Here is a 25,862-nt window from a genome sequence, read left to right as displayed (position 1 = left end):
TAGAGAGAGAGAGTGAGAGAGAGAGTGAGAGAGAGTGAGAGAGAGAGTGGGAGAGAGAGAGAGAGTGGGAGAGAGAGACGTCAAGGCGCCGTGACGTTGACGCTGCTCCGCGCTGATTGGATGTTTTCAGCCGACAGTGCTCTGAAAAACAGCTTGGCTGTCGGCTGAAAACTCCAGCGCCTCAGCACGCCTGCGGACGCTCGCGTGAGCCCCCTCTCAAGGCATCCTCATTGAGTATGCAGGGGCTCAGCTGAGCGTCCGCACGGCTTAGCGCGGCCTGTCCTTCTATGGACTCGGCCAGAGAGACAGATAGAGACAGATAGAGAGAGACACACAGAAAAAGAGAGAGACACACAGAAAAAGAGAGAGACACACAGAAAAAGAGAGACACACACAGAAAAAGAGAGACACACACAGAAAAAGAGAGACACACACAGAAAAAGAGAGACACACACAGAAAAAGAGAGACACACACAGAAAAAGAGAGACACACACAGAAAAAGAGAGACACACACAGAAAAAGAGAGACACACACAGAAAAAGAGAGACACACACAGAAAAATGAGAGACACAGAAAAATGAGAGACACAGAAAAATGAGAGACACAGAAAAATGAGAGACACAGAAAAATGAGAGACACAGAAAAATGAGAGACACAGAAAAATGAGAGACACAGAAAAATGAGAGACACAGAAAAATGAGAGACACACAAAAATGAGAGACACACAAAAATGAGAGACACACAAAAATGAGAGACACACAAAAATGAGAGACACACAAAAATGAGAGACACACAAAAATGAGAGACACACAAAAATGAGAGACACACAAAAATGAGAGACACACAAAAAGAGAGACACAGAACACACACAGAGAGAATGAGAGACAAAGACAGAGAGAGGGCGAGGGCGACCCAGGGAGAGGGCGACAGGGAGAAGGCGAGGGCGACACAGGGAGAGGGTGACACTCACAGACACACACTCACTCTCACTCACGCAGACACTCACAGACACGCAGAGACACACTCACGCAGAGACACACTCACGCAGAAGACTCACAGACACACACAGACACACACACACAGACACACACACACAGACACACAGACAGGCACACAGACACACAGACAGGCACAAAGGCACACTGACAGACACACAGGCACACTCACAGACACACAGGCACACTCACAGACACACAGGCACACTCACAGACACACAGGCACACTCACAGACACACAGGCACACTCACAGACACACAGGCACACTCACAGACACACAGGCACACTGACAGACACACAGGCACACTGACAGACACACAGGCACACTGACAGACACACAGGCACACTGACAGACACACAGGCACACTGACAGACACACAGGCACACTGACAGACACACAGGCACACTGACAGACACACAGGCACACTGACAGACACACAGGCACACTGACAGACACACAGGCACACTGACAGACACACAGGCACACTGACAGACACACAGGCACACTGACAGACACACAGGCACACTGACAGACACACAGGCACACTGACAGGCACACAGGCACACTGACAGGCACACTGACAGACACACAGGCACACTGACAGGCACACAGGCACACTGACAGGCACACAGGCACACTGACAGGCACACAGGCACACTGACAGGCACACTGACAGACACACAGGCACACTGACAGACACACAGGCACACTGACAGACACACAGGCACACTGACAGGCACACAGGCACACTGACAGGCGCACACACACACACACACAGGCACACTCACAGACACACAGGCACACTCACAGACACACAGGCACACTCACAGACACACAGGCACACTCACAGACACACAGGCACACTGACAGACACACAGGCACACTGACAGACACACAGGCACACTGACAGACACACAGGCACACTGACAGACACACAGGCACACTGACAGACACACAGGCACACTGACAGACACACAGGCACACTGACAGACACACAGGCACACTGACAGACACACAGGCACACTGACAGACACACAGGCACACTGACAGACACACAGGCACACTGACAGACACACAGGCACACTGACAGGCACACAGGCACACTGACAGGCACACAGGCACACAGGCACACTGACAGGCACACAGGCACACTGACAGGCACACAGGCACACTGACAGGCACACTGACAGGCACACTGACAGGCACACTGACAGGCACACTGACAGGCACACTGACAGGCACACTGACAGGCACACAGGCACACAGGCACACTGACAGGCACACAGGCACACTGACAGGCACACAGGCACACTGACAGGCACACAGGCACACTGACAGGCACACTGGCACACTGGCACACTGACAGGCACACTGGCACACTGACAGGCACACTGGCACACTGACAGGCACACTGGCACACTGGCACACTGGCACACTGACAGGCACACTGGCACACTCACAGGCACACTGACACACTCACAGGCACACTCACAGGCACACTCACAGGCACACTGACACACTCACAGGCACACTCACAGGCACACTCACAGGCACACTCACAGGCACACTCACAGACACACTCACAGACACACTCACAGACACACTCACAGACACACTCACAGACACACTCACAGACACACTCACAGACACACTCACAGACACACTCACAGACACACTCACAGACACACTCACAGACACACTCACAGACACACTCACAGACACACTCACAGACACACTCACAGACACACTCACAGACACACTCACAGACACTCAGTCTGTCACTCACACACTCACCGGGTCACACGTGGCAGCAGTGGGGTCTCCGCACGACAGTGGGCCCTCTCCAAGACATGGGACACACAGCGCAGCGTGGGCCTCAGCAGCAGCAGCAGCAGGTCCCCCCCCCCCCCCCCGAAGCGGCCGACACCCCCGGGCAGCAAGCGAGGATCGGGGGCAGGTGATTAGGGGGAGATCATGGGCAGGAGGCGGACTGGCGCAGGAGGCGCGCACGGGGGAAGCTGGGTTGGCACTTCCCCCTCCGTCCCACGTGGGGAGCGGAGGGTGCGGGGGGGCTGGATCGCGCGCTTGTTTTGGGCTTCCCCCTCCGTCCCACGTGGGGAGCGGAGGGGCTGGATCGCGCGCTTGTTTTGGGCTTCCCCCTCCATCCCACGTGGGGTGCGGGGGGGCTGGATCGCGCGCTTGTTTTGGGCTTCCCCCTCCGTCCCACGTGGGGAGCGGAGGGGGGGGGGCTGCATCGCGCGCGGCGCTTGTTTTGGGCTTCCCCCTCCGTCCCACGTGGGGAGCGGAGGGGGGGGGGCTGGGTTGCGCGCGGGGCTTGGTTTGGGCTTCCCCCTCCGTCCCACGTGGGGAGTGGGGGGGAGGGATGCGGGGGATTCTGGGTTGCTGGGGGGAACAGGCAGCGCAAATGGCAGGACACTCTGCTTGCCCTGTGCACGCGTGCCGGGACCACAGGATTTGCCGCCATTTTTTTTAACTTTTTTTTTAACCCAATCAGGGAGGGGGATTATTTATTTATTTAAAAAAAAAAAAAAAAAAAAAAAAATTTGGCACGAGCAGGGGAATTCATTGAGCTGCAGCACGGGTCGCCAGCTGCCTAAATCCACTCGCAACGGGCGACTGGTTATCATTATTTGTCGAGCACTGTATATATATATATATATAGATAAATATATATACACATATATGCATTGGCTTGAGGATTTGCTTGTGTGATACGAGCTTGAGACAAAAGTTGGCACTGAGTGCTCATTTGCATGTCATTTCCCTGAATCCCTTGCTGCAGGGGAAGCGCTGTATGCTGGGCGATAATGGGGAAAGACAGGGTTGCAGACCTGTCTAAGACATGCAAATGAACATACAGTAATATTTACAGTTGCTTTATGCTTTACTGTGGAGGTTTTTTGTCACTTTTTTTACCCACCATAACTTTAATAATTGTGGTGAATACCTAGTCTAGTCTCAATCCAGCTTAGCCATTACAACCAACCTCACACTGATGATACCCATCAAGGTTGAAACATGTCTGTGAGTGGGTTTAATGGCTTTGCATCTCATCCCAGCCTCTGTCTAAAAGCTGTGTTTATAACAGCATGCATTGGCTTGAGGATTTGCTTGTGTAATACGAGCTTGAGACAAAAGTTGGCACTGAGTGCTCATTTGCATGTCATTTCCCAGAATCCCTTGCTGCTATGGAAGCGCTGTATTCTGGGCGATAATGGGGAAAGACAGGGTTGCAGACCTGTCTGACATGCAAATGAACATACAGTACTATTTACAGTTGCTATATATATATATATATATATATATATATATATATATATATATATATATATATATATAGCAACTGTAAATAGTACTGTATGTTCATTTGCATGTCTTAGACAGGTCTGCAACCCTGTCTTTCCCCATTGTCACCCAGCATACAGCGCTTCCACTGCAGCAAGGGATTCTGGGAAATGACATGCAAATGAGCACTCAGTGCCACCTTTTGTCTCAAGCTCGTATTACACAAGCCAATCCTCAAGCCACTGCATGCTGTGGCAGACAAAAGGTGGCACTGAGTGCTCATTTGCATGTCATTTCCCAGAATCCCTTGCTGCAGTGGAAGCGCTGTATGCTGGGTGACAATGGGGAAAGACAGGGTTGCAGACCTGTCTAAGACATGCAAATGAACATACAGTAATATTTACAGTTGCTTTATGCTTTACTGTGGAGGGTTTTTGTCACTTTTTTTACCCACCATAACCTTAATGACAGTATATATATATATATATATATATATATATATATATATATATATATATATATATATATCATCACAAAAAGAAGACAGCGCGGCTCCCATAGCATAATACTGTATTTTAATGATGGTATATGCTGATAGAATACGGACACTTACAATAAACAAAGTGAATAAAAGCAGTGGTTAAAAGGTCTTTACACATCACCCGCAGGACCCTCTGTTTCTCGATCCACGTGTAGTAGGTCCAACAAGCTCCTGCTGCGGACCCCAGGAAGGTGCGAGCACACTCAGTCTCCTCCTGGTACTCAAATCCCGCGAGAGTTGGCGACCGGGGATATTACTGGATACAAGCACAGCAGACTCTGCTCCATGCACTGATCAAATGAGGGTCGCATGCAGCGACGAAACGCGTAGGGAAGGAGTCATATTATACTGTAAACTATATATTTTTATTCCAAGTAGTTTTGCCATTCATCCATCACACTTTGGAGCCCGTCCTTTCCATTTACCCTCATTTGAGGGTGTGCTTGTATCCAGCGACCCATGCTGTCAGGCTCAATGCAGGCCCCACTGCGCACGCGCGAACAAGGCTGCTACGAGCTGAGCAGCCAATAGGGCAGATTCCACTGCGAGCTGTCACCAGCCGCAATGAGCATCAACGAATGCCCTGGCAACCACGAACGCCAGCTAGTAGCATTGCGCATTAGCACTGATTGGCCACTGGGGACAGCATTGCGCAAGCATGCAGGGTCAGGAGACGTGAGGAAAGAAAGGGATATAGGAACAACTACAGGCAGTTTAAGCTGAAGACAGGAGATCTCAAATACATAATAAAAACGTGAAAGAAATTGTAACCAGGTGTGGAAATGCATAGTTGCTGGGACATAAAAACAAAAACAACCGTGAACATACAGGTGTGCAAATAAAGTGCAGCGATGGAAAATACATGGGATCACTGGTAGTCAAATATGCTGTTAAACAAAACACAACATGCACATGCAATGAAGGTAGATCGCGCATCAATGTCACAGAAAGCACCCCAATTTCAACTCTTCATTGAGGCCACCGGGAGCCACCGTCTGTAGTTCAAAGATAAGCCTGGCCTCTTGCTGTAGCAAGCTTTTGCCCCTGTCTCCTCCCCGTGAAGTTATCGGGACCTGCAGAATAGGCATACACCTGAGTGTTGCCAGGGAATGGCTCGCTTCCTTGAAATGTCTGGCGACCGGAAGGCATTTTAGGTCCATGTCATCAGGCCCACCCGCTATAGCTTTTCTGATTGTCGTCCGATGCATAGCCATTCTTTCTTTAAGCATTCGTACGGTCTTGCCAATGTACAAGAGTCCGCACGGGCATTTGATATAATAAATAACGAATTTGGATTCACAGTTTAGCGCTTGTTTGAGTTTAATGGACCTGCCAGTGTGCGGATGGTTATAACTCGATCCCAGCTGCATAAACTGGCAGTTTGTGCACCCGTGGCAGCGATAAGACCCGGGTTTCTTAGCCGGCCAGGTTTTTGAGGTAGCGTATTTGTCTACAGGATCTGAGCCAGTGACCATGTCCCCTATGTTGGGCCCATGTCGAAAGCAGAACAATGGAGGTTCCTTGGCATGTATGCCCACTCGCTCGTCGTTCTCCAGGATGTGCCAATTGCTGCGTATACTACGCTTGATCCCATTAGACGCAGTACTGAACGTACTAATGATGTTCATTCGGTCAATGACCTGTTCAGGGGGTGCTGGTGTCAATAAAACACTCCTGTCAACCAGTGCAACTTTCTGCAACGCGCACCAGCACCCCCTGAACAGGTCATTGACCGAATGAACAACTCGTAGCAGCCTTGTTCGCTCATGCGCCGTGGGGCCTGAATTGCGCCTGACAGCATGGGTCGCTGGATGGTGACGTTGGAACGGCCCGTTCTGAGTAGTTCATTGAATCCCCTGTTCTGGGGGAGTGCTTTAGACACATTAATTGCAGCACATTGGTTGGAGCTGGAGATCGCCAGGTGAGGTGCATTATTGCATAGATTGGGTGCTGCTGATTGGTTGTATGTGATTTATGTGCACTTAGGGTGGGGTATATAGGTGGTTGCACGGCCCTGAGGAAGGTCTCCCTGTGGGACCGAAACGTTGGCATCTGTGTAACAGTATGTTTTGAATACATCTTTTTTTGGACTACCCCTTGCTGTATGCTGTCTCCTTTATTAGTTCACGGACTGGTAACTATGCTGTTTATCTCTATGGGACTAGCATCTGCCTATGCTTTGTATTAGTGTGCTGACTGGCTCTATCTATTATATATTTATATATATGTAGCCCTTTTTCTGAACCCTCCCAAAGGAACTACTGGTCACTGTACACCACCTGCGGCTCCAGGTGATCTGAGCCTCCGCTAGCTGGGAGCCTGGGGTAACACTTATACATATACTTAGAGCAGCGCCTCCACTTACCCAGGATCCCCGTGATGTGAGATTCCCCTGGGCAAGAAATACAACAACCCACATATATGATGCAACCAGTTTTACTATATGATAATGCACAGAACCTTATCACTCTATATTATAGCAATATAACCTTAACGTGTAACCTTAGTGGCCCGGCCACTCTCATCAGGAGCAATGCCTCCGTCCCCTCAACGCGTGCCCCACACACCGTGTCCATATATATTAAAGTGATGGTATAGGCTCAGTTCTTTAACCACTCGCTCAGTGTTCCTAAAGAGTTTAGCCTAAGGCGGGATCAGCGCCTGTTGACCGGTGTTGGTGCACTTGATGTTATAGTACCTTCCAGTCACGGCGGTGACCGGTACCTCTTCGCAAAGGGTCAGATGAATCAGCGGTCTGTGTCCTGGGTCTTAATGTCCAGCCGTCTGGTCCCAGACGACTCGCCAGCAAACCTGCACCGCACGCTTGTCTCTTTGTCCCTAGCTGTCTACACAGTAAGGGTGATGCTCACTATCACTATGGCCGTCCCTGCAGCACATCAACCTTCGGTGACTTCAGGGAACACTCCTAGGGGCCTACGGGGTAGCCTGTCCTATGCAGGTGGGTCACTGACCCCCTGCACCCACTCTACCTCTCCCTTCACCTCCCAGATCCCCTCTGACTAACTCACAGTACCTGCAGCAACCGCACTGCACTCAACCGGTACCTGCAGCAACCCACTGCAACCAACCTGGTACCTGCAGCAACACACTGCACTCACACACTGTGCCTACTTGTCAGCGCCCACAGCACTGCCAGCCGTGACACTGACAAGACTGCACACTCACACCTAAGGGCAGGGTCCCTAACCTAGGTGCCGTCCCTCAGTACCTACCCACTACCCTGGTAGGGATTGGGGCCTGCCTGGGATCTGGGGAACTACCTTACCTGGTGTAAGAGCCGCTTGCTCCCTGCACCCTTCCTTCCCCTTCCTGCTCCCAGCTCCAACTGCCAAACGTGGTCCCCGCAACATTGTAGCCTTCCTCCACAGGAGAAGCTGCAAAACCCTATTTGCTGGCTGGCTGCACGTGATGTGGGTGAAAGGGCAATACCCAGAGGCTGCTGGGAATTGTAGTCCACTCAGGACCTCTTTAGCATTGGGACCGTGTGCGCTACCCTTACTGCGCCTGCGCGATGCTGTAATGGCTACCGCGGTGGTTCTACGCATGTGCGAGCTCACGCCAACCTTAACATTGCTGCCGGCACTCCTGGCACTGTACAGCGCGTGCGCGACTACACTGCGCAACCGCGAGCAGACTCAATGGCGGCCCCCGCTAGCCGGGTGCGCCGCAGAGCCTCGGAGCGCTCCCTGCTCCGGCCCCCACCTTCTCGGCGTGCCGGCGGGTCCGTTGCTGCCTCCGGCGGGACCCGCGATCGCTCAGCACGCTACAGAGGGGTCTCTGGAGGCAAAATAAGACCGGAGCTATATATATATATATATATATATATATATATATATATATATATATATATATATATATATATATATATATATATATATATATATATATATTATATTTATATATATATTATATATTTATATATATATATATATATATATATATATATATATATATATATATATATATATATATATATTGTTCGGCAAACCTATACATTTACGGTTGCAACACGACATCAAGGGACAGCACGCAGGTAAGTAAATCATGAATTTTCTATATTTGATAGAAGACAAAAAAAACGACGTTTCGGTCCCCCAGTGGGACCTTTCTCAAGGTGGTGCAATTGAATGCAGTGCACAATACATATATATAGTCTGCCAGACCCAGCGATATCTTGGATAACCGGAGAGAGTGCGCATGGGCTAAACTCATCTGGAGCTGATACCTGGATAGATTAACTATTTCAGGGACGTGCAAAATACACATTGTAACTGCAAGTTAAGCGAAACATGTGAAACACCTGATGTGCTCACCGTAAATGTGCAAAAAAATGTGAGGGAATAAAACATATATACACACGTGTGGATGACGTGGCTGACTGGAATACGCCTAATGCATAGTGTAAGAAATGATAATGCAATGATGACTCTATGTATCCTGTCAGGAAGCGACACCTTAAAAACCAACAAAAATACATAATGCAGACAATGTCAAATAGCGAAACTAGTAATAAATTAGAATAAATGCTGTGTCACACTCTCAGCAAACATTGCCACAGGTGGCTCTTGACTAAAAGGGACCTGAGGTATCTGACACACTGTAATGCACCAAATACATATGGTTTATGCAACAGCATACATAGAAAGTGAAACAGTGCATCAAAGCATAATAATTTGCACAAACAAAAAAGTCAGTATATAAATGCTGAAAGCACTCAGCCATAGAACACATAATGCGTAGTGTAAGAAATGATAATGCATTGATGACTACTGCACCGACACACTTTATTCGAGCAAATACCCAGTATGTACCTGGCAGATACCTGGAATGCGCCGCTCCTCACCTCTGACAAGCCCCGTTGCGTTTGCCTTCCCAGCCTGGGTTCATGCCTGGCTGACGGGCGGCTGATCTGTTAAATGATAATGATTAGAATTTAATAGGCTGCAATGCTTCGCGTGTCTACCAGATGGCATAAATTCATGAATTGTAATGCAGTATATATATATATATACTGTGCAGTATTTCAGCCAGCGGGAATAAAATGCTTCAATCCCTGCCTGGAAAATACCTCAATGCACTCGGGCAGAAAACAGTCACAAACCTCAATACACCCGGGTATACCCGAATTCGTGGGACTAGCCGAGCTCGAATAAAGTGTGTCGCCAGTGTATGTATCCTTTCAGGAAGCGACACCTTAAATACCAACATAAACACATAATGCAGCCACTGTCTGTCACATGGAGAAACTAGTGATAAATTGAAGGCAGAATGAATGCAGTGTGTCTCGCTCTCAGCAAACATTGCCACAGGTGGATCTTGACTGCAAGGGACCTAAGGTGCCTGACATGATGGAGGAAATGCGGCGAACTGGCTGACACCCCAAGGCAGTATGCGCTGGTTTTGCTGTTAAAGAGGAATCCTAGTATCAGCAGGCAGCTCAATGGGCCAGGTGCGGAGATTACAGGAAACAGCTTAATCTGAAGTCCTCATTTAGACCCCGTGGGCTCAATGTGCCCAAACTGTAGATGAGTCTGGCTTCAAGCTGTAGTAGTGTCCTGTTGCGATTCCCTCCTCTCCCGAAGTCCGTGCCTGGGCAATTGGCATACAACGCAAGGTGGCGAGCCCATGCCTCTTCTCTTTGTAATGTCTTGCTACTGGTTGATGTGACAAATCCTCCTTGTTTTCAGTATCAGCCAGTGCCTTCCGTATGGCAGAACGATGTAGGGCTAATCTCTCTTTAAGCATCCTCATTGTCTTTCCCACGTAATAAAGGCCACATGGGCATTGTAGAAATTTATACAACGTATTTGGATTCACAATTCATTGTATCCTTGACCTTCTGGCGGATGCCAGTGTGAGGGTGTGGATATGAATTCCCCAATATCAAGTACTGGCAGTTGATGCAACCACGACATTTATACACGCCTGCTGGTCTGGATAGCCACATTGGTTTTGCAGCATACTTGGCGGTAGGATCTGCTTTTGTAAGGTAGTCGCCCAGGTTTCGGCCCCTTTGATAGCAGAATCTGGGTGGTTTGATAAAGTTGTTGCCAATCACTTTGTCATTGGTCAAGATGTGGCTATGCTTACGTATGCACCTCTTGATGAAGCCAGATGCCGTACTGAAGATGCTTCTAATGTTGAACCGGTTATCGTCAGTCTTTTGGTCTTTGGGTGTCAGCAACCTGCTCCTGTCCACACTTTTGGCCTGCTCCAAGGCAAGAGAGACATCATTATATGCATATCCCCACATCAGGAACTTTTCTTTCATCTCTATTAGCGCCTCGTCCAGCTGTGATTGGTCACTTGTAATCCGTATTGCACGCAGAAATTGCGAATATGGCAAGCCTCTCTTCAATGCTGCTGGATGATGGCTGGTTGCTGATAAGAGGGTATTTTTATCTGTTGGTTTTTTATAAAGTTTAGTGGCTAGTGATCCATTGGATTTATTGACAATTGTGTCGAGGAAAGACACCTCTTCTTTGCTGAAATTAACAGTGAAGCGGATGGTAGAGGGTATTGTGTTAAGTTGGTCTACAAACAATAACAGATCTCTTTCTGTGCCATCCCAGATAAAGAACAGGTCATCTATATAACGCAAATATTTGGTAATGTAATTTTTGAATGTGTTATTATTCATGATATGCTTCTGCTCATATGTATCCATGAATAAATTAGCATACGATGGGGCCATGTTGGACCCCATCGCAGTGCCCATCAACTGTAAGTAGAATTTATTCTCGAATTTAAAATAGTTTTTATTGAGAATAATGTGCATTGATAGTAACAAGAAATCAGGAGGAGGGCCCTGATGATTGGTGAATTGCTCAAAATGACATCTGCTAGCCTCAATGCCTTCTTCATGTGTGATATTTGTGTATAGACTAGCTACGTCCATGGTCACCAGTATGGTATTGCTTGTAATACCTGATAAGGTACTGAGCTGATTAATAAAATCAGTGGTATCTTTCACAAAAAGATTGCATCCTGGTGACCATGGGCTGTAGAAAATAGTCAACGTACTTTGAAATAGAATGTGTCAATGAGCCACGTGCCGATATAATCGGTCTACCTGGGGGTGCAGTTATGGATTTGTGTATCTTAGGTAAGATATAGATAACAGGGATGATGGGGAATGGTTGTTTTAGAAAATTCCCAATCGTTTCAGAGATCCAATTGTTTGTAATGCCCAGATCTATGACCAAATCAATCTCTTTTTTATAAGATGCCGTGGGATCTGACCCCAAGCATTTATATTGGGAATCTGTCCCCAGTTGTCTGAGTATTTCCCCCCGATAGTAGGTGTAAGGCATAACCACAATACCCCCACCCTTATCAGCTGACCTAATGATAATATCCTTATTGCCCTGTAGGGACTTTAGAGCTAAGTATTCCACTTTAGTCAAATTGGAGAAACTGGTGGGGTAGTTCTTTATTTTTGGCCTGGTCTCATTTTCCACAAGACTCATAAAGGTGAGGATATTGTAGTTATACGTTTGGGGGTCAAATGTACTCTGTGGTCTGAAAGAGCTAGATATGTCAGTGTTGGCCATTGAGCTATCGTCTGTCCCTGGTATCCTGCTGAAATAGTCTCTGAGCTTAAGTTGACGGTTTAGTTTATATAGGTCAACCTCCCATTGGAAAGGGTCCTGTCTATGGGTAGGAACAAATGATAGACCTTTATTCAAAAGACTTATTTCAGCGGGGTTGAGGGTATAATTAGACATGTTAAATATTATGTTTTCTGCTGGTTGCCCTTGTTCCCTCCTCTTGTTTTTGTCTGTCGCAGTTGATATCTGCCGCTTCCGCCCCCCTCTTCTTGTCTTCCCTCTGCGTTGGGTAAACGTTTGGGATGGGGAGGCTTGCCCTGCCCTAAAAAAGGTTCAGCTAGTGTGTTATCAGGGTTATCAGAGTAATCAGTATCACTTGTGTTATAGGTGCTGTCAGTTGCGCCTGCTTTCTTAGATTTGTTGAAAAGGCATCTATTGTGTTGTGTAATCTGCGTATTTTCACTGATCCCCAGTAACCATCTATAAACACGTCTTTCCTTGTAATCTGCCTTGACAACCTTTAATTTTTATTTTTTATATTTAATAATGTTCTCACGATTTGCGTCTATGTTTACCTGAATCTTATCAACCCAATCTGTGGATGTATCTGAAATTGTGTCTATTTCTGTTCTTATTTTAATAAGTTCCTTACTGGATTGCTCTATTACCAAAATCATTAAATCAAAGGAGCATTTGTTCAATATGCCTATCCATTTTTTAAGAAACTCAGGATCCCCTCTACGTATTGTGGGTTGATTTTTTATGCGGAAACCTCTTGGTAGTAATTTTTCTCTATGGTAATATGATAAGGTCACACCGTGTAGATAAGCATCTACCTCTTTTTTCTTTAATTTAATGGTATCATTATATATATCTACCGCTTTATCAGGTCCAAAAAACGCATCAATATCCTCAGTGTATCTGATTTGGGTAATTTCAGCGTCACTGTAACTTACTGTCTCTGATAGATTAGAAAAAATTCCAGCCACGTCATCAAATTGATCCATTCGCACCTTTGATAAAAGCCACAAATCAAAATTAAAGTCAGTCAATTCTTCTGCTCAGTGTGTCAGCTGAGACAGGAGTTCAATAGTGTTGCTGGGTGCCTATGCTCATACCATAGAAATGTAGAATCCAATGCACAGCCGGCACACCATATTCAAGTAAATAAGTTTCTACTTACAGTTGATGGGCACTGGGATGGGGTCCAACATGGCCCCATCGTATGCTAATTTATTCATGGATACATATGAGCAGAAGCATATCATGAATAATAACACATTCAAAAATAACATTACCAAATATTTGCGTTATACAGATAACCTGTTCTTTATCTGGGATGGCACAGAAAGAGATCTGTTATTGTTTGTAGACCAACTTAACACAATACCCTCTACCATCCGCTTCACTGTTAATTTCAGCAAAGAAGAGGTGTCTTTCCTCGACACAATTGTCTATAAATCCAATGGATCACTAGCCACTAAACTTTATAAAAAACCAACAGATAAAAATACCCTCTTATCAGCAACCAGCCATCATCCAGGCGCATTGAAGAGAGGCTTGCCATATTCGCAATTTCTGCGTGCAATACGGATTACAAGTGACCAATCACAGCTGGACGAGGCGCTAATAGAGATGAAAGAAAAGTTCCTGATGCGGGGATATGCATATAATGATGTCTCTCTTGCCTTGGAGCAGGCCAAAAGTGTGGACAGGAGTAGGTTGCTGACACCCAAAGACCAAAAGACTGACGATAACCGGTTCAACATTAGAAGCACCTTCAGTACGGCATCTGGCTTCATCAAGAGGTGCATAGCGGTTTACCCATGAACCATTATAATCAGGTCTAGGGGGATCCTTATCACAAGTCTCTCGCACTAAATTATGCACTACTCCCCAGAACCTTTGTATTTTGGGACAGAACCACCAGATTTGGGCCATATCTCCAACACCACCACAACCCCTCCAACAGAGGTCCGTGGTCTCTGGGTAAATCTACCTCAAACTCTGGGGCGTCAAATACTACCTGAAAATAACTTTTTAAATATTTGCTTTGGATATTGTGCATAATGCATTAATCCAGATAGTTTGCCAGTCCTCCCCAAGAAATCTTTACCTGAAAATCCTGAGCCCATTGATCCATATACCGGTGTGTACAGGGAGCTTTAAGTTCACGAGAGGTATGAAATTGGTAAATAATTGAGATAACTCCCAACTGATAATTTCTATTTATGCATAGTTCTTCGAATACAGTACACTCTGGTAAAGACCCACCTGGGGGCAGCTGCCTAAGATAGTTAGAAACTTGTAAAAATCTGAACATCACAGCTCCCGTGAAAGAGTATCTCTGACAAGAATCACTAACATTTTATGATTTACCTCTCTGAAGCATATCTCCCACATCTCTAATATTAACTTTCCATAAATCAAAAATTCAGGAAGATGTGGTAAATGTGGTGCTCAGAATCAGACCGGTAACTTCATGTAACATATTTGTAATTGAGACCATAAGCTTGGTGGTCTGGCGACGACGGAGTGCCCCTCAATAAAGCAATAATGCGTAATGACTGTAGGGGAAGTGACAAGTGGAGTCAGTTGGGACAGCCACTGTGATGTACACAATAATCACCCTAACAGTGTATAAAGGAAGGAACTATGTCCATTGAATAGCAGGGTTTAGATAAGGCACATTGGCACTTTACCTGCTCATCCTGGGGGCACTCTCAAGATCAGTAGCGTGCAATCCATCAGATGAGAAGTCCAGAAGGGTGGTTGGTGTAGATAGAGCACAGCTGCAGACGCCCTGCAATGTGAGGCAGGGAAAACAAAACCAGGCCACTCCGCAGTAGTATCAAAAAAGTGTATTAAGCCAGCAAACACATACAGGGAACAAAAATAGAACAGATAGAACGCACCTACGCGTTTCGTACAATAGTACTTTATCAAACGCGTACGAAACGCGTAGGTGCGTTCTATCTGTTCTATTTTTGTTCCCTGTATGTGTTTGCTGGCTTAATACACTTTTTTGATACTACTGCGGAGTGGCCTGGTTTTGTTTTCCCTGCCTCACATTGCAGGGCGTCTGCAGCTGTGCTCTATCTACACCAACCACCCTTCCATAAATCAAAAATACCTGTGGACCAACCCGGACCAAAGTCCGGGTTGTCAAAAATAGGGGTACATCTCAAACGAGCTGAGGCTAATTGATAATTGGTTTTGGCCTTCTACCAAATCTTAATAGAAAATGTTATTACTGCCGAGTCAAAAAGGTCTGGTTTAAGACCCTTTGTCGGCTTGTTATTCCATAAAAGAGCCGGGTGTGCCCCGGAAGTAATAAATCTCTTTTCTATATCTACCCATCAGTATTGACCCTCCTGGGAATGCCAGAAAACCACCTGTTTCAAATGGGCGGCTAAATAATATTTCCTGATGTCAGGAACCGCCAGACCCCTTCTCTCTCTGGGTGCAAGCATAACTGATCTCTGCACTCTTGGTCTTTTGGTACCCCAAATAAATTGCATAATTTTGTTCTGTAAATCCCTTAAATATTTTATCGGAATAGAGACCTGGAGTGTCTGGAAACAATAAAGCAGTTTCGGGTGAATATTCATCTTATCTGATATAATACAACCTATCCAGGAGATTTGGTGGCTGTTCCAGAGTAGGAGATCCCGTTTTAATTTATTGTAAAGCTCTGGGTAATTGAAGTGAAACTTCCTTAGTGGCACCTCATTCGTGATGGGGCAAAAATGGATTGTGGAGACAGAAATGAAACGGATGTGACGTCAGTGCTGGCAGTTGAGGCCGGGCTGTGTTCTGGCTCAGCCCGACCCCAACACTGACATCACACCCGCTCCACAAATCAGATGCGCGACGCCGGCGCCGCTCCTAATGGCCACCGCACCCCCCACACAGCTGCTGACATGCGGCGGCGATAGCCGCCGGCGCCACTCATAACGGCCGCCGTTCCCCGCCCGCTGCCTACTGCCGTGCCACGCATGAGCAATGGCGCCAGTGACTCCTGGCTCCTGCTCGGGTAAAGTGGGAAGCGGGGGGGTTTGAGCGCGCCGCTTCCCACGCATACGGCGGGCCCGGTGCGGCCGCGTCTCAACCTTCCCCCACCCCTCTCCCCCCAATTACCCCCTCTATTCCTCCCCCTACACCCCCCCACCGGCATCATGGTGTTCTTCCCCGGGGGGGGGGGGCCGTCACACTCACATGGGCCTCCTCGCCGTATGTGCCGTCCTCCCTGCCCTGATCCCCGGCACTGCGGGGCAACACAACCTGTGCCCATCCCTCCTCCTACCACACTGCTCTGCCGCCGTGCTCGCAGGTGCAGGGGGTCATCGGAGGTGCAGGGGGTGAGGGGAGGTGCAGGTGAGGAGGTGAAGGGGTGTGATGTGAGGAGGTGAAAGGGGGTGATGTGAGGAGGTGAAGGAGGGTGATGTGAGGAGGTGAAGGGGGTTATGTGAGATGCAGGGGGGGGTGATGTGAGGTGCAGGGGGGGTGATGTGAGGTGCAGGGGGGTGATGTGAGGTGCAGGGGGGTGATGTGAGGTGCAGGGGGGTGATGTGAGGTGCAGGGGGGGTGATGTGAGGTGCAGGTAGGTGATGTGAGGTGCAGGGGGGTGATGTGAGGTGCAGGGAGATGATGTAAGGTGCAGGGGGGTGATGTGAGGTGCAGGGAGATGATGTGAGGTGCAGGGGGTTGATGCGAGGTGCAGGGGTTTGATGCGAGGTGCAGGGGTTTGATGCGAGGTGCAGGGGTTTGATGCGAGGTGCAGGGGGGTGATGCGAGGTGCAGGGGGGTGATGCGAGGTGCAGGGGGGTGATGCGAGGTGCAGGGGGGTGATGCGAGGTGCAGGGGGGTGATGCGAGGTGCAGGGGGGTGATGCGAGGTGCAGGGGGGGTGATGCGAGGTGCAGGGGGGGTGATGCGAGGTGCAGGGGGGGTGATGCGAGGTGCAGGGGGGGTGATGCGAGGTGCAGGGGGGTGATGCGAGGTGCAGGGGCATATGCGAGGTGCAGGGGCATATGCAAGGTGCAGGATGGGTGCGCATACATCACACACGCACACACACAGTCACACAGTCACACGCGCACACGCGCACACTACACAGTCACACGCACACACAGTCACACGCACACACACACAGTCACACGCACACACACACACAGTCACACGCACACACACACAGTCACACGCACACACATAGAGTCACACGCACACACAGTCACACGCACGAGGAATTCACGCTTAGTGCAAATAGCTAATACAGGGGATGTGTGCCGAGCACGCACATTCTAAGTCCAAATTTATTTGCGTTTTGTCAAAGAAATTGTATTTTGATTTTTAATTAAAACATCACAAACACAATTTCTGTGACAAAAGTCAAAGAAGTTTCACTTACTATGCGCGTGCACAGCACACACAGCTTTTTTTATTTTTATATAGAGATTGATAGTATTTTGTGAGTAAAATCCCCAGATATTTAAAGCTCACCTTTTTCCAGTGGTAATTGAAATTTAATTTGATTATTTTAACCTTTGAGTCTGGTAAGGTTAAATTTAGAGCATCTGATTTAACCGAATTAATTTTATAACCTGAGAACAAACAGAACCTTAGAGAGCTCATCTTGTAAATTGGGGAGAGAAGTCAGAAGTTGGAAATTATCAGGATAATATCATCGGCAAAGAGAGAGAGTTTAAAATTTTCCTGGACGATCTTAATACCCTGAATATTGTTTTGTTTCCTAATTTTAATTGGCTCAATTGTTAAAAAGAGCAGGGGGGATAATGGACAACCCTGCCTGGTACCGTTGCTAATCTTGATTTAGTTTAGTTCCATCACCTGGCATTTTTAGAGAAGCTGTAGGGGCATCATAGAGGGCTTGGACCCCTTTAAAAAAAAAAAAAAAAAAAAAAAAAAAAAAAAAAAGGACCGGAAAAGCCAAACCCCAGCATAGTTCTATCTAGAAAATCCCAATTAATTCTGTCAAACGCTTTTTCAGAGTCTAAACTCAACATCACCTTGGGTTTAAAAGACTGAACATAATCAATTATATTGATAATCTTAAGTGCATTATCTGAGGCCTGACGATTGCTTATAAAACCTACTTGATCATTATGGATTAGTCGGGGCAAAATTGGGTTCAATCTGCGCTAGAATGTTACTATATATCTTTAAATCTGTATTAAGTAGCGAGATTGGTCTGTAACTTGCGCAACTCATTGGATCTTTTCCTTCCTTGGGTATTACTACTAAATTTGCTTTTGACATTTGCGAAGGAATCTGGGAGCCCGCTAGAAAACTAATAAACATATCTAAAAGATATGGAGCTAGTATTCCCCAATATTTTTTATAGTAAAGATTTGAGAAGTCGTCCGGGCCTTGGGCTTTTGAAGGTTTCAGACCTTTAATAACCTCTTTTAATTCTGTAAAAACTAACTTTAGCATAGAGTTGTTCCAATTCTTCCACAGAGAGCTTTGGAAGTTCGCATGCATGTAAATAGGTATTTATTTGTTCACTGGATTATATGTAATTCCTCTCTAGTCTTACACTGAAGCTTGAAAAATATATATTTAATACGCATGTATACTGTACATGTCAATCATGTACATTTAACCAATTAAACATGCCACTGTCATTAGTTCACTTTGGTCTTAGGAAGGACTTCACCCCTTGTGTTATCAAAATTATTTATGTCACAACTTCTCTACAATATTTAATGTTTGTTTCAGTATTTGAGTTCTATTTACTTTTTAAATGTAATTTTAAAAGAATAACATTTTGAGCACTTCTCAAACTTTATCACTGAAATGGTCTGTGACATGGGAATCATAATTACACTTGACTCTGCTCATCAATACGTTTATGGATACGTGCAAAATATATAAAAATACTGGGTAAATAATAATTGTCTCTTATTAGAAATCGAACATTCAGGAGAAGGCTGCCAAGAAGTAAATTTTGAAAGGTGGCAGGGACCATTGCATGTGTCTTTCGGATCACAGTTTGAGAACTGCTGGATTATATTCTGGATAGTCTTCTGCTCATTGCTATCTAGAAAAAAGATCCTGCAAGTGAATTTGAAAGCACTAATTAATTAGTGCCATTTATTTTAAAGCGTCAGTGAAAATGCGAACTAAATATTAGTACTTGGTCATAGTAGAAGATTATTCGAGGATTTCACAGTATTGTATGCATGCTAGGGGAAAGGTATGATGTAATGATTTTTATAGTTGGATTAGGTAACAGGGCTGCAACTTTAAACAATTGTTTTAATAATGGAAACACTGGAATTTTGTGAACTATGCCTGTAATGTCTGTCTTTTTTACTATTTAATTCTGTAGGAATCTAAACCCGTTGTTATTGAACCATCCCCTTTATTAAGTGGTGGAAAAAACTCCCTGGGAGCTCCTTCGTTGGATCAAAGGGAAGATGACAGGACAGGAACTAACGCACATAGCACTACAGAAGAAAAATCATCAGATAACATATCTACTGCATCGGAAGCCTCAGAGTCAAATAACAGCAGTAAGAATAAAGTCTGCTTCCAAGCAGAGCTTTTAAGTCTAGTTTCATTTGAGGTGAAGCCCATAGGGAAATGAATATATTTTCCATTACAGAACAAGGTAGAAAAGACTGCAGAAAATCAAATACGATAGCTATAGATTTTTGTTGTACGGGTACAAAGTTAGATCATTGAAGTTTTAATCCATTTACTCACAGAGGGACATGCAATGAATTACATAGTAATTTCCCCTCTGGCAGGGACTAGATTAAAACTTCAGTGACCTGCAATGCAGGTATCACTGTATGTCCTGTAATATATTCATTTAAAAAGGATGCATATTCTGCTGCATAAAATGAAATTGATCAGATATGCATCCACATTTGATGAACTTTTGAGTATCTTTAAAATTCATGAATAAAAAAATACAATATATTAATCCAATAAATAAGAATATGACCAAACAAAATTGTACATGGATCTCCCAGCAGAAAGACAGGTTCTGGGTTATAACCAAAAACATTAAATATTATGGGTCATATCCTGAGCTCTTTGTCTGCTTAATTGCTATAAATGTAACATATTATATTGTTTGCCACCAAAGTCATCTTTTATATTTATTGAAGAATCTTATTTTTTTTGCCTGCAAAAACCTCACACGTCAGTCTTTCATATCTTTTCCAGGTTTCCTTTATTCTAACACTCCAGGTGCAGACATGTGCTTTGCTCGTCAACATAACACTTCAGATAATAATAACCAGTGTATGCTTAGTGCCAATGGGAGTGTGTTATTGCAGCTTAATCCACAGAAACCAGGAGCTATTGACAACCAACCTCTAGTAACACAAGAAATAGTAAAGGTAAATTATTATCGTTTATTTGTAAAACACCAACGTATTCTGCAGCGCGGTACAATTGGTTTACAGAGATGTATATTACATGAATACTTTGTATTTAATAGTGCAGAGAATGGGGAACACTCTTAACATCAAAGTGCTCCTACAACCAGCTTCAGTAGAGAAGAACGTGTTTGTATTGAGGCCCATTAGACCAGTGCATGGATATAGAATCCGACTACAATATGAGTCGCTCTATTCAAATTTTAATGAATCATGCAATTTGGTAAACCCAAGATGTTATCATCAACCACTGAATCATATCACAACTGTGATGAAACAGAAAAGAAATATAATTACTTTAAAATGTACTGTGATGTTAATCAGTATGAGCTCCAGTGCCTCTGCTTTTCTCTGTTTTCCCTCTAAGGAGGCCATATATTTGGCTCAATAAGTGTTCTTGATCTAGAAGTAACATACAGAACTGGTTTATTATGTATACGGTAGGTAATTTGTTGACATTTTATAATTACTGTATAAATTTCAACTTTGCTTGTTTCTGCTTAACATATCTCTGACCCACTTTGTTATCTGATTATAATTGGCATGTATTTATGTATTGTATTTTAGGTACCCACCTTAACACTTGAAGGGGGGCGCTTAAAACAGAGTCCATCTCTGCTCCGTGGGAAAGATTATGAAATAGTACCAGAGCCAGTATGGAGAGCCCTTTATCACTGGTATGGGGCAAATCTGTCCTTACCTCGGCCAGTAAGTAGCTAGATATGTACAGATACAGGGTACATGGGAACATTGGTTAATAAGTATCTTGTTGCATTCAATGTTTAATCCTCAGCTCTGAATAAGTTTGAAAAAATTAGCTCAATTACTAAAATACATTGTTGTCTTCAGATCCTTTAAAATTATTTACAGATCTGTAGGTTAATGCAAAGTTTGTTTATGGGCAACTTTGTTTTGCAGTTTTAGTACTGATGAGTTGCTCTAGGGTTATAGGATACTCTCAAAAATGTAGTCCCACTTACTGTAGCAGTTCCTCCCAAACCCCCAAGAAATATACACATTTCCTTTACTTTCACCTTTTCAACCTGATATATATTTTTTTTGGAAAATGTGAGTTTCTTAAAATGATTAATTTTCTGTCCCAATAACTGAAAACCCTCAATCTTGAATGTAGTCTTCCCTCTGTTACTTATCACTAGCCAATAAAAGTACTATTTATTCTAGATCATAATATTTATTATTATTTTTTGCAGTTAGGCTTTCAGTCATAAAGGTGACAATAAATAAGTTGGAAAAGTTATGTTACTTTTCAACTTAATACATACTATATTCCCAAGTTGCCCCATATCTCCATATCTTTAATATTCTGGGCAAGTGAGATACAGTACCTACTGTGTTCAAAACTGTCCTGGTCCATGGAATGACTATAGGCTGGTATGGACGTTTGTTTAAGGTCGCCCTGTCTGGATCTGCAAGCAACGTTGTCCTTCTGTGCCATCTTCAACAAGAGGTTACCATTTAATCTGTAAGAAATTTGGCTTGGTGTTTTCTCAGTTATGTTTGAGTTGTTAAGTTTATCAATTATCTCATAGAAGTGAGCATCACTACATTCATTGTAACAAAAAGAAAATGTTTCATCTAATTCATTGTATCCCAGAGATGGTGGTATTTTCTCATTCATCACAAGAATAGAGAGATTGCATACCAATTTACAGGAACAAAAAATTATTAGAGAGTTTAATCTATATACTGTATTCTTCTGTGTATTTGAAAAACAATGTGGACGTTTTTGTTTTTTTACATGAGTAATAATTTAAAAATAATTATTATAATTTATTAGGTAATCAAAAATAGCAAAACGGAGCTTCCGGAGCTGGAGCTATTCCCACGCTACTTACTCTTCTTGAGACAGCAGCCTGTGACACGCCAACAGCAGTCTAACATCTGGGTGAATATGGGTATGATGAGCCTCAGAATGTTTCCTCAGCATTTACCCAGAGGTAACGTAAGAATGCAGCAAGAATGAGACAGCACACTTTTCATGCCGATGGACAACTCGCCGGCTCTGCAATTGCACTTTCAACCAATGGGGCTTTAATCTAAGGTCATGCACAAGAAACTCAGGAAAATTGGAATAATAAGGTGCTTTATTTAAATGGGTGTTAGATTGATAAATGAATTTGGAAATTAAAAGCTGCATTTATACAAATATTTCAAGAATGCCAACACATTTCTACATTGTTACAGGCTAAAGCATTATAATTCTGTAGGTGAAAATGGATTCTAAAGTATATAATGTGTTCTTTCTGCAGTAGATGAATGACAAAAGTTAACATGACCTAATCACACTGGTTATTACTATTCCTTAAGTGTTCTATTATCTCCAAGTAATTTCTGCTCAGGTCACTGATCAAAATGACTTGGTTAAAAATTGAATGGTATATTATTAAAATGAAATACGAGGTATAAAAAGCCATTATTACTATCCAGTCTTCTTCCATAAGGCAACTTCCGGAGCTTGAAGACACCCTTTATTTAGTTCGTTCAAATCAGTGAGCTGAAAGCAGTCTTCCAAAGCCACAAGGTGTTTTATGGTAGAAAACGGCTTAGAAATGTGGGCCAAGTTGCTTTCTTTTTAGAGTTGACATTATTTAGCCAGTGATGATTTTATTGCAGATGTCATTAGATGAAGAAAGAGCACACCCTGAATAATATATTTTACATATAATTCTTGTGCAGACCATAGGTCTTTGCTGCTTCAAAACCCTTTAAATTGTCTTTTCTAAAGAAAAAAAAATTACTTTGCAATTCTCTGGCTGCTAAAAGTAAGGTATATTCATAACAAAGCAAAATTTTGGTTATATGCCTTCCAGCCTCGACTTAATTCTGGCAAATAATTTGATATTAAAAAAAAATGCTCTTTTGATACGTGGAATGTGATTTGAATTTTAAAGTTTGTGGGGTTTTTGCTGTGCACTAATTAATGTTCAATCAATTAATAATCTTGTTTTTTTGTTGGATTTTGAAATATGCTTTCTTGCTGTAATCTTACAACTAATCCTTTTATCTGTAATTGCTGAAAATTTGCTTTTTCTTTTTAAGGGATATTGTGGTACAATGTGTGATGCAATTAAGGTAACATTGTTGCTTTGCTACTAGGAGAGTTGTATGTTTTGTGTATTATCAGGTGCATGAAATTATCATTGAGTTGGGAGAGGGAGAGGGAGAGGTGGATGGATGGATGTCGTGCAAATCTGGAAAAAATTTGTCGCTGTAAAAAAAAAAAAAAATCTTAGAAAATCATTTCCATGTCTTGTCCCACTTAAATTTGATAACATATCTGTGTTTAGAAAGAGAGTGCAGATCGAGAAATAGATGGATGTATATGAACAGATGGGAATGAATTGAGGTTTATCGGATAGGTGATAATTTATCGATACATAGCTAAGTTAGTTCAAGTTATATCAGAATTAGTCTTTGAGAAATTTTGTATTACCGTATATATACTATAAATGTTTGAAGACATACAAATGTTTATTTGCTGAATATAAGGAACTGGTTTTGATCTATATCGTGGCACAGCCATCCAAATGTGTTTAAAGAAGTGTGATAGAATTAGGGTTTGACCACAGAACACATCTTTCCTGTTAATGTTGATCATGTTTGCCAGCAAAAAAAATGAACCATAATATTTGTGGCAACAACACTTAACGTGTTCTTTGCAGATAAATTGCCAACTTCTGCCAACCACTCTCACTCACTTCAATTTTTAAATATACTTTTGTTTCAGTGCTTTGTATGGGTTTTCATTAATATTATTTTTTACTTTTCCTATCCAACTATATTTTTTCTGCCTTTACGATTTTTGTTTTTAAAGAGTACCATTTTGTTCCCCATAGTCTTCTCCTATTTTCTGATTATATACAGTACAGTATACATTGGCCATGAATTCAGGCCGCATTTAGTTTTAAAAGTAATAGTTTTGTTGTTTTTCTTGTCCTAGACTTTTACCATTTTGTGAAGGTACTGGAACTCATTAAGATTAACACATTACAATACAAGATAAATTCTACAGAGTAGTGCTAAATATTTGTAGATTGCTTTGGAAGCCAGTGTTTTTTCCAAAACCATGTCTGTCTTTCTTTCCTCCCTTCTTCCTCTTTCTTTCTTAAAACAAGTGTTGTTTACAATTGGTAATTTAAGAGCTGTGGTAAGTTCGGAGTTAAAACGAAAGGCATTTTGATCTGCAAAACGTTCTTGCTTATTTAGCAAATGTATTAATATTAAATAGACCTTTAAATCTGCATTTATCACACCTCCGTTAACACCGCAACTAATTTTACATTTTAGGCATGTATAAACCATATGGGCAGTCATTTTTAGAGCTAAGTGTTTCTTCCTTTTCATTTTAGTAGTTGTGTTTGTCCTTAATTAACTTTTTTTTGTCATTAAGAGGAGACAGCTGCTGTCAGCAGAGAAAATATGTTGCCAGTCATTAATCAGCTTAGCTTTAGGTCCCAAAGCCTGTGAAATCCTTAACTCCTTCTCGTACATACAGGGCCCAGAAAATACTGTAAGGCAAAGCTTCCTGGGCCCACCTAGCCATAATGGAAGTAACCTGTAAATAAAAAAAGCATTTTATCTTGGAAATAAAACTAAATGTTTTAGTACCATTTCCTGATGGTCTGTTTATTAGCTGCAAGTTGCTATGCTATGTTGTGCACATGGTAACTGTAGCGGTGTTTCCCCCCACCCTCTGGGAGATTTGCCCTGCTTACCAGGTGTGTAGTGCTGGTACCTGCTAGCTTACAGGATACTGAGGTGTCCGCCGGTGGTCGTGGTGCATCAGGACAGGCTTCTGGGGTATTAGCTGGTTCATTCTTACTCTGGTGTCAGCGCCTCCATCTCTTGTAGGCTCCAGGGATCTGAAGGCAATCCCTGCAAGAGAACTTAAACTACTCCCCCGGATTGTTTGCACACCAGGCAGGAGTATATTTTAACAAGAAGGGGTCTTTATTCTTCCTCTTCATAAACAGCATACTAAAGCATCTGCATTCACAGTTCAAATCAGCCTC

General features: G+C 43.9%; 1 protein-coding gene across 10 annotated transcripts in view; it reads left to right on the top strand.

Annotated features, from left to right (window-relative positions):
• Window positions 1-25,862, top strand: part of USP32 (ubiquitin specific peptidase 32) — a 331,878-nt gene that overhangs the window by 210,864 nt on the left and 95,152 nt on the right. For 9 of the 10 annotated variants that reach the window (XM_075589607.1, XM_075589613.1, XM_075589615.1 and 6 more), the window contains 4 exons: window positions 19,770-19,953; window positions 20,615-20,790; window positions 21,397-21,537; window positions 22,628-22,787. In XM_075589607.1, the coding sequence (XP_075445722.1) occupies window positions 19,770-19,953; window positions 20,615-20,790; window positions 21,397-21,537; window positions 22,628-22,787 (661 nt within the window). The remainder of the gene's footprint in view (window positions 1-19,769; window positions 19,954-20,614; window positions 20,791-21,396; window positions 21,538-22,627; window positions 22,788-25,862) is intronic. The other variant, XM_075589608.1, reaches the window with a different exon arrangement.

This window comes from Ascaphus truei, chromosome 3 (assembly GCF_040206685.1).
Source record: "Ascaphus truei isolate aAscTru1 chromosome 3, aAscTru1.hap1, whole genome shotgun sequence".
In the NCBI taxonomy this organism is placed as follows: domain Eukaryota; kingdom Metazoa; phylum Chordata; class Amphibia; order Anura; family Ascaphidae; genus Ascaphus; species Ascaphus truei.
This window is presented reverse-complemented; position numbering and strand designations above follow the sequence as displayed.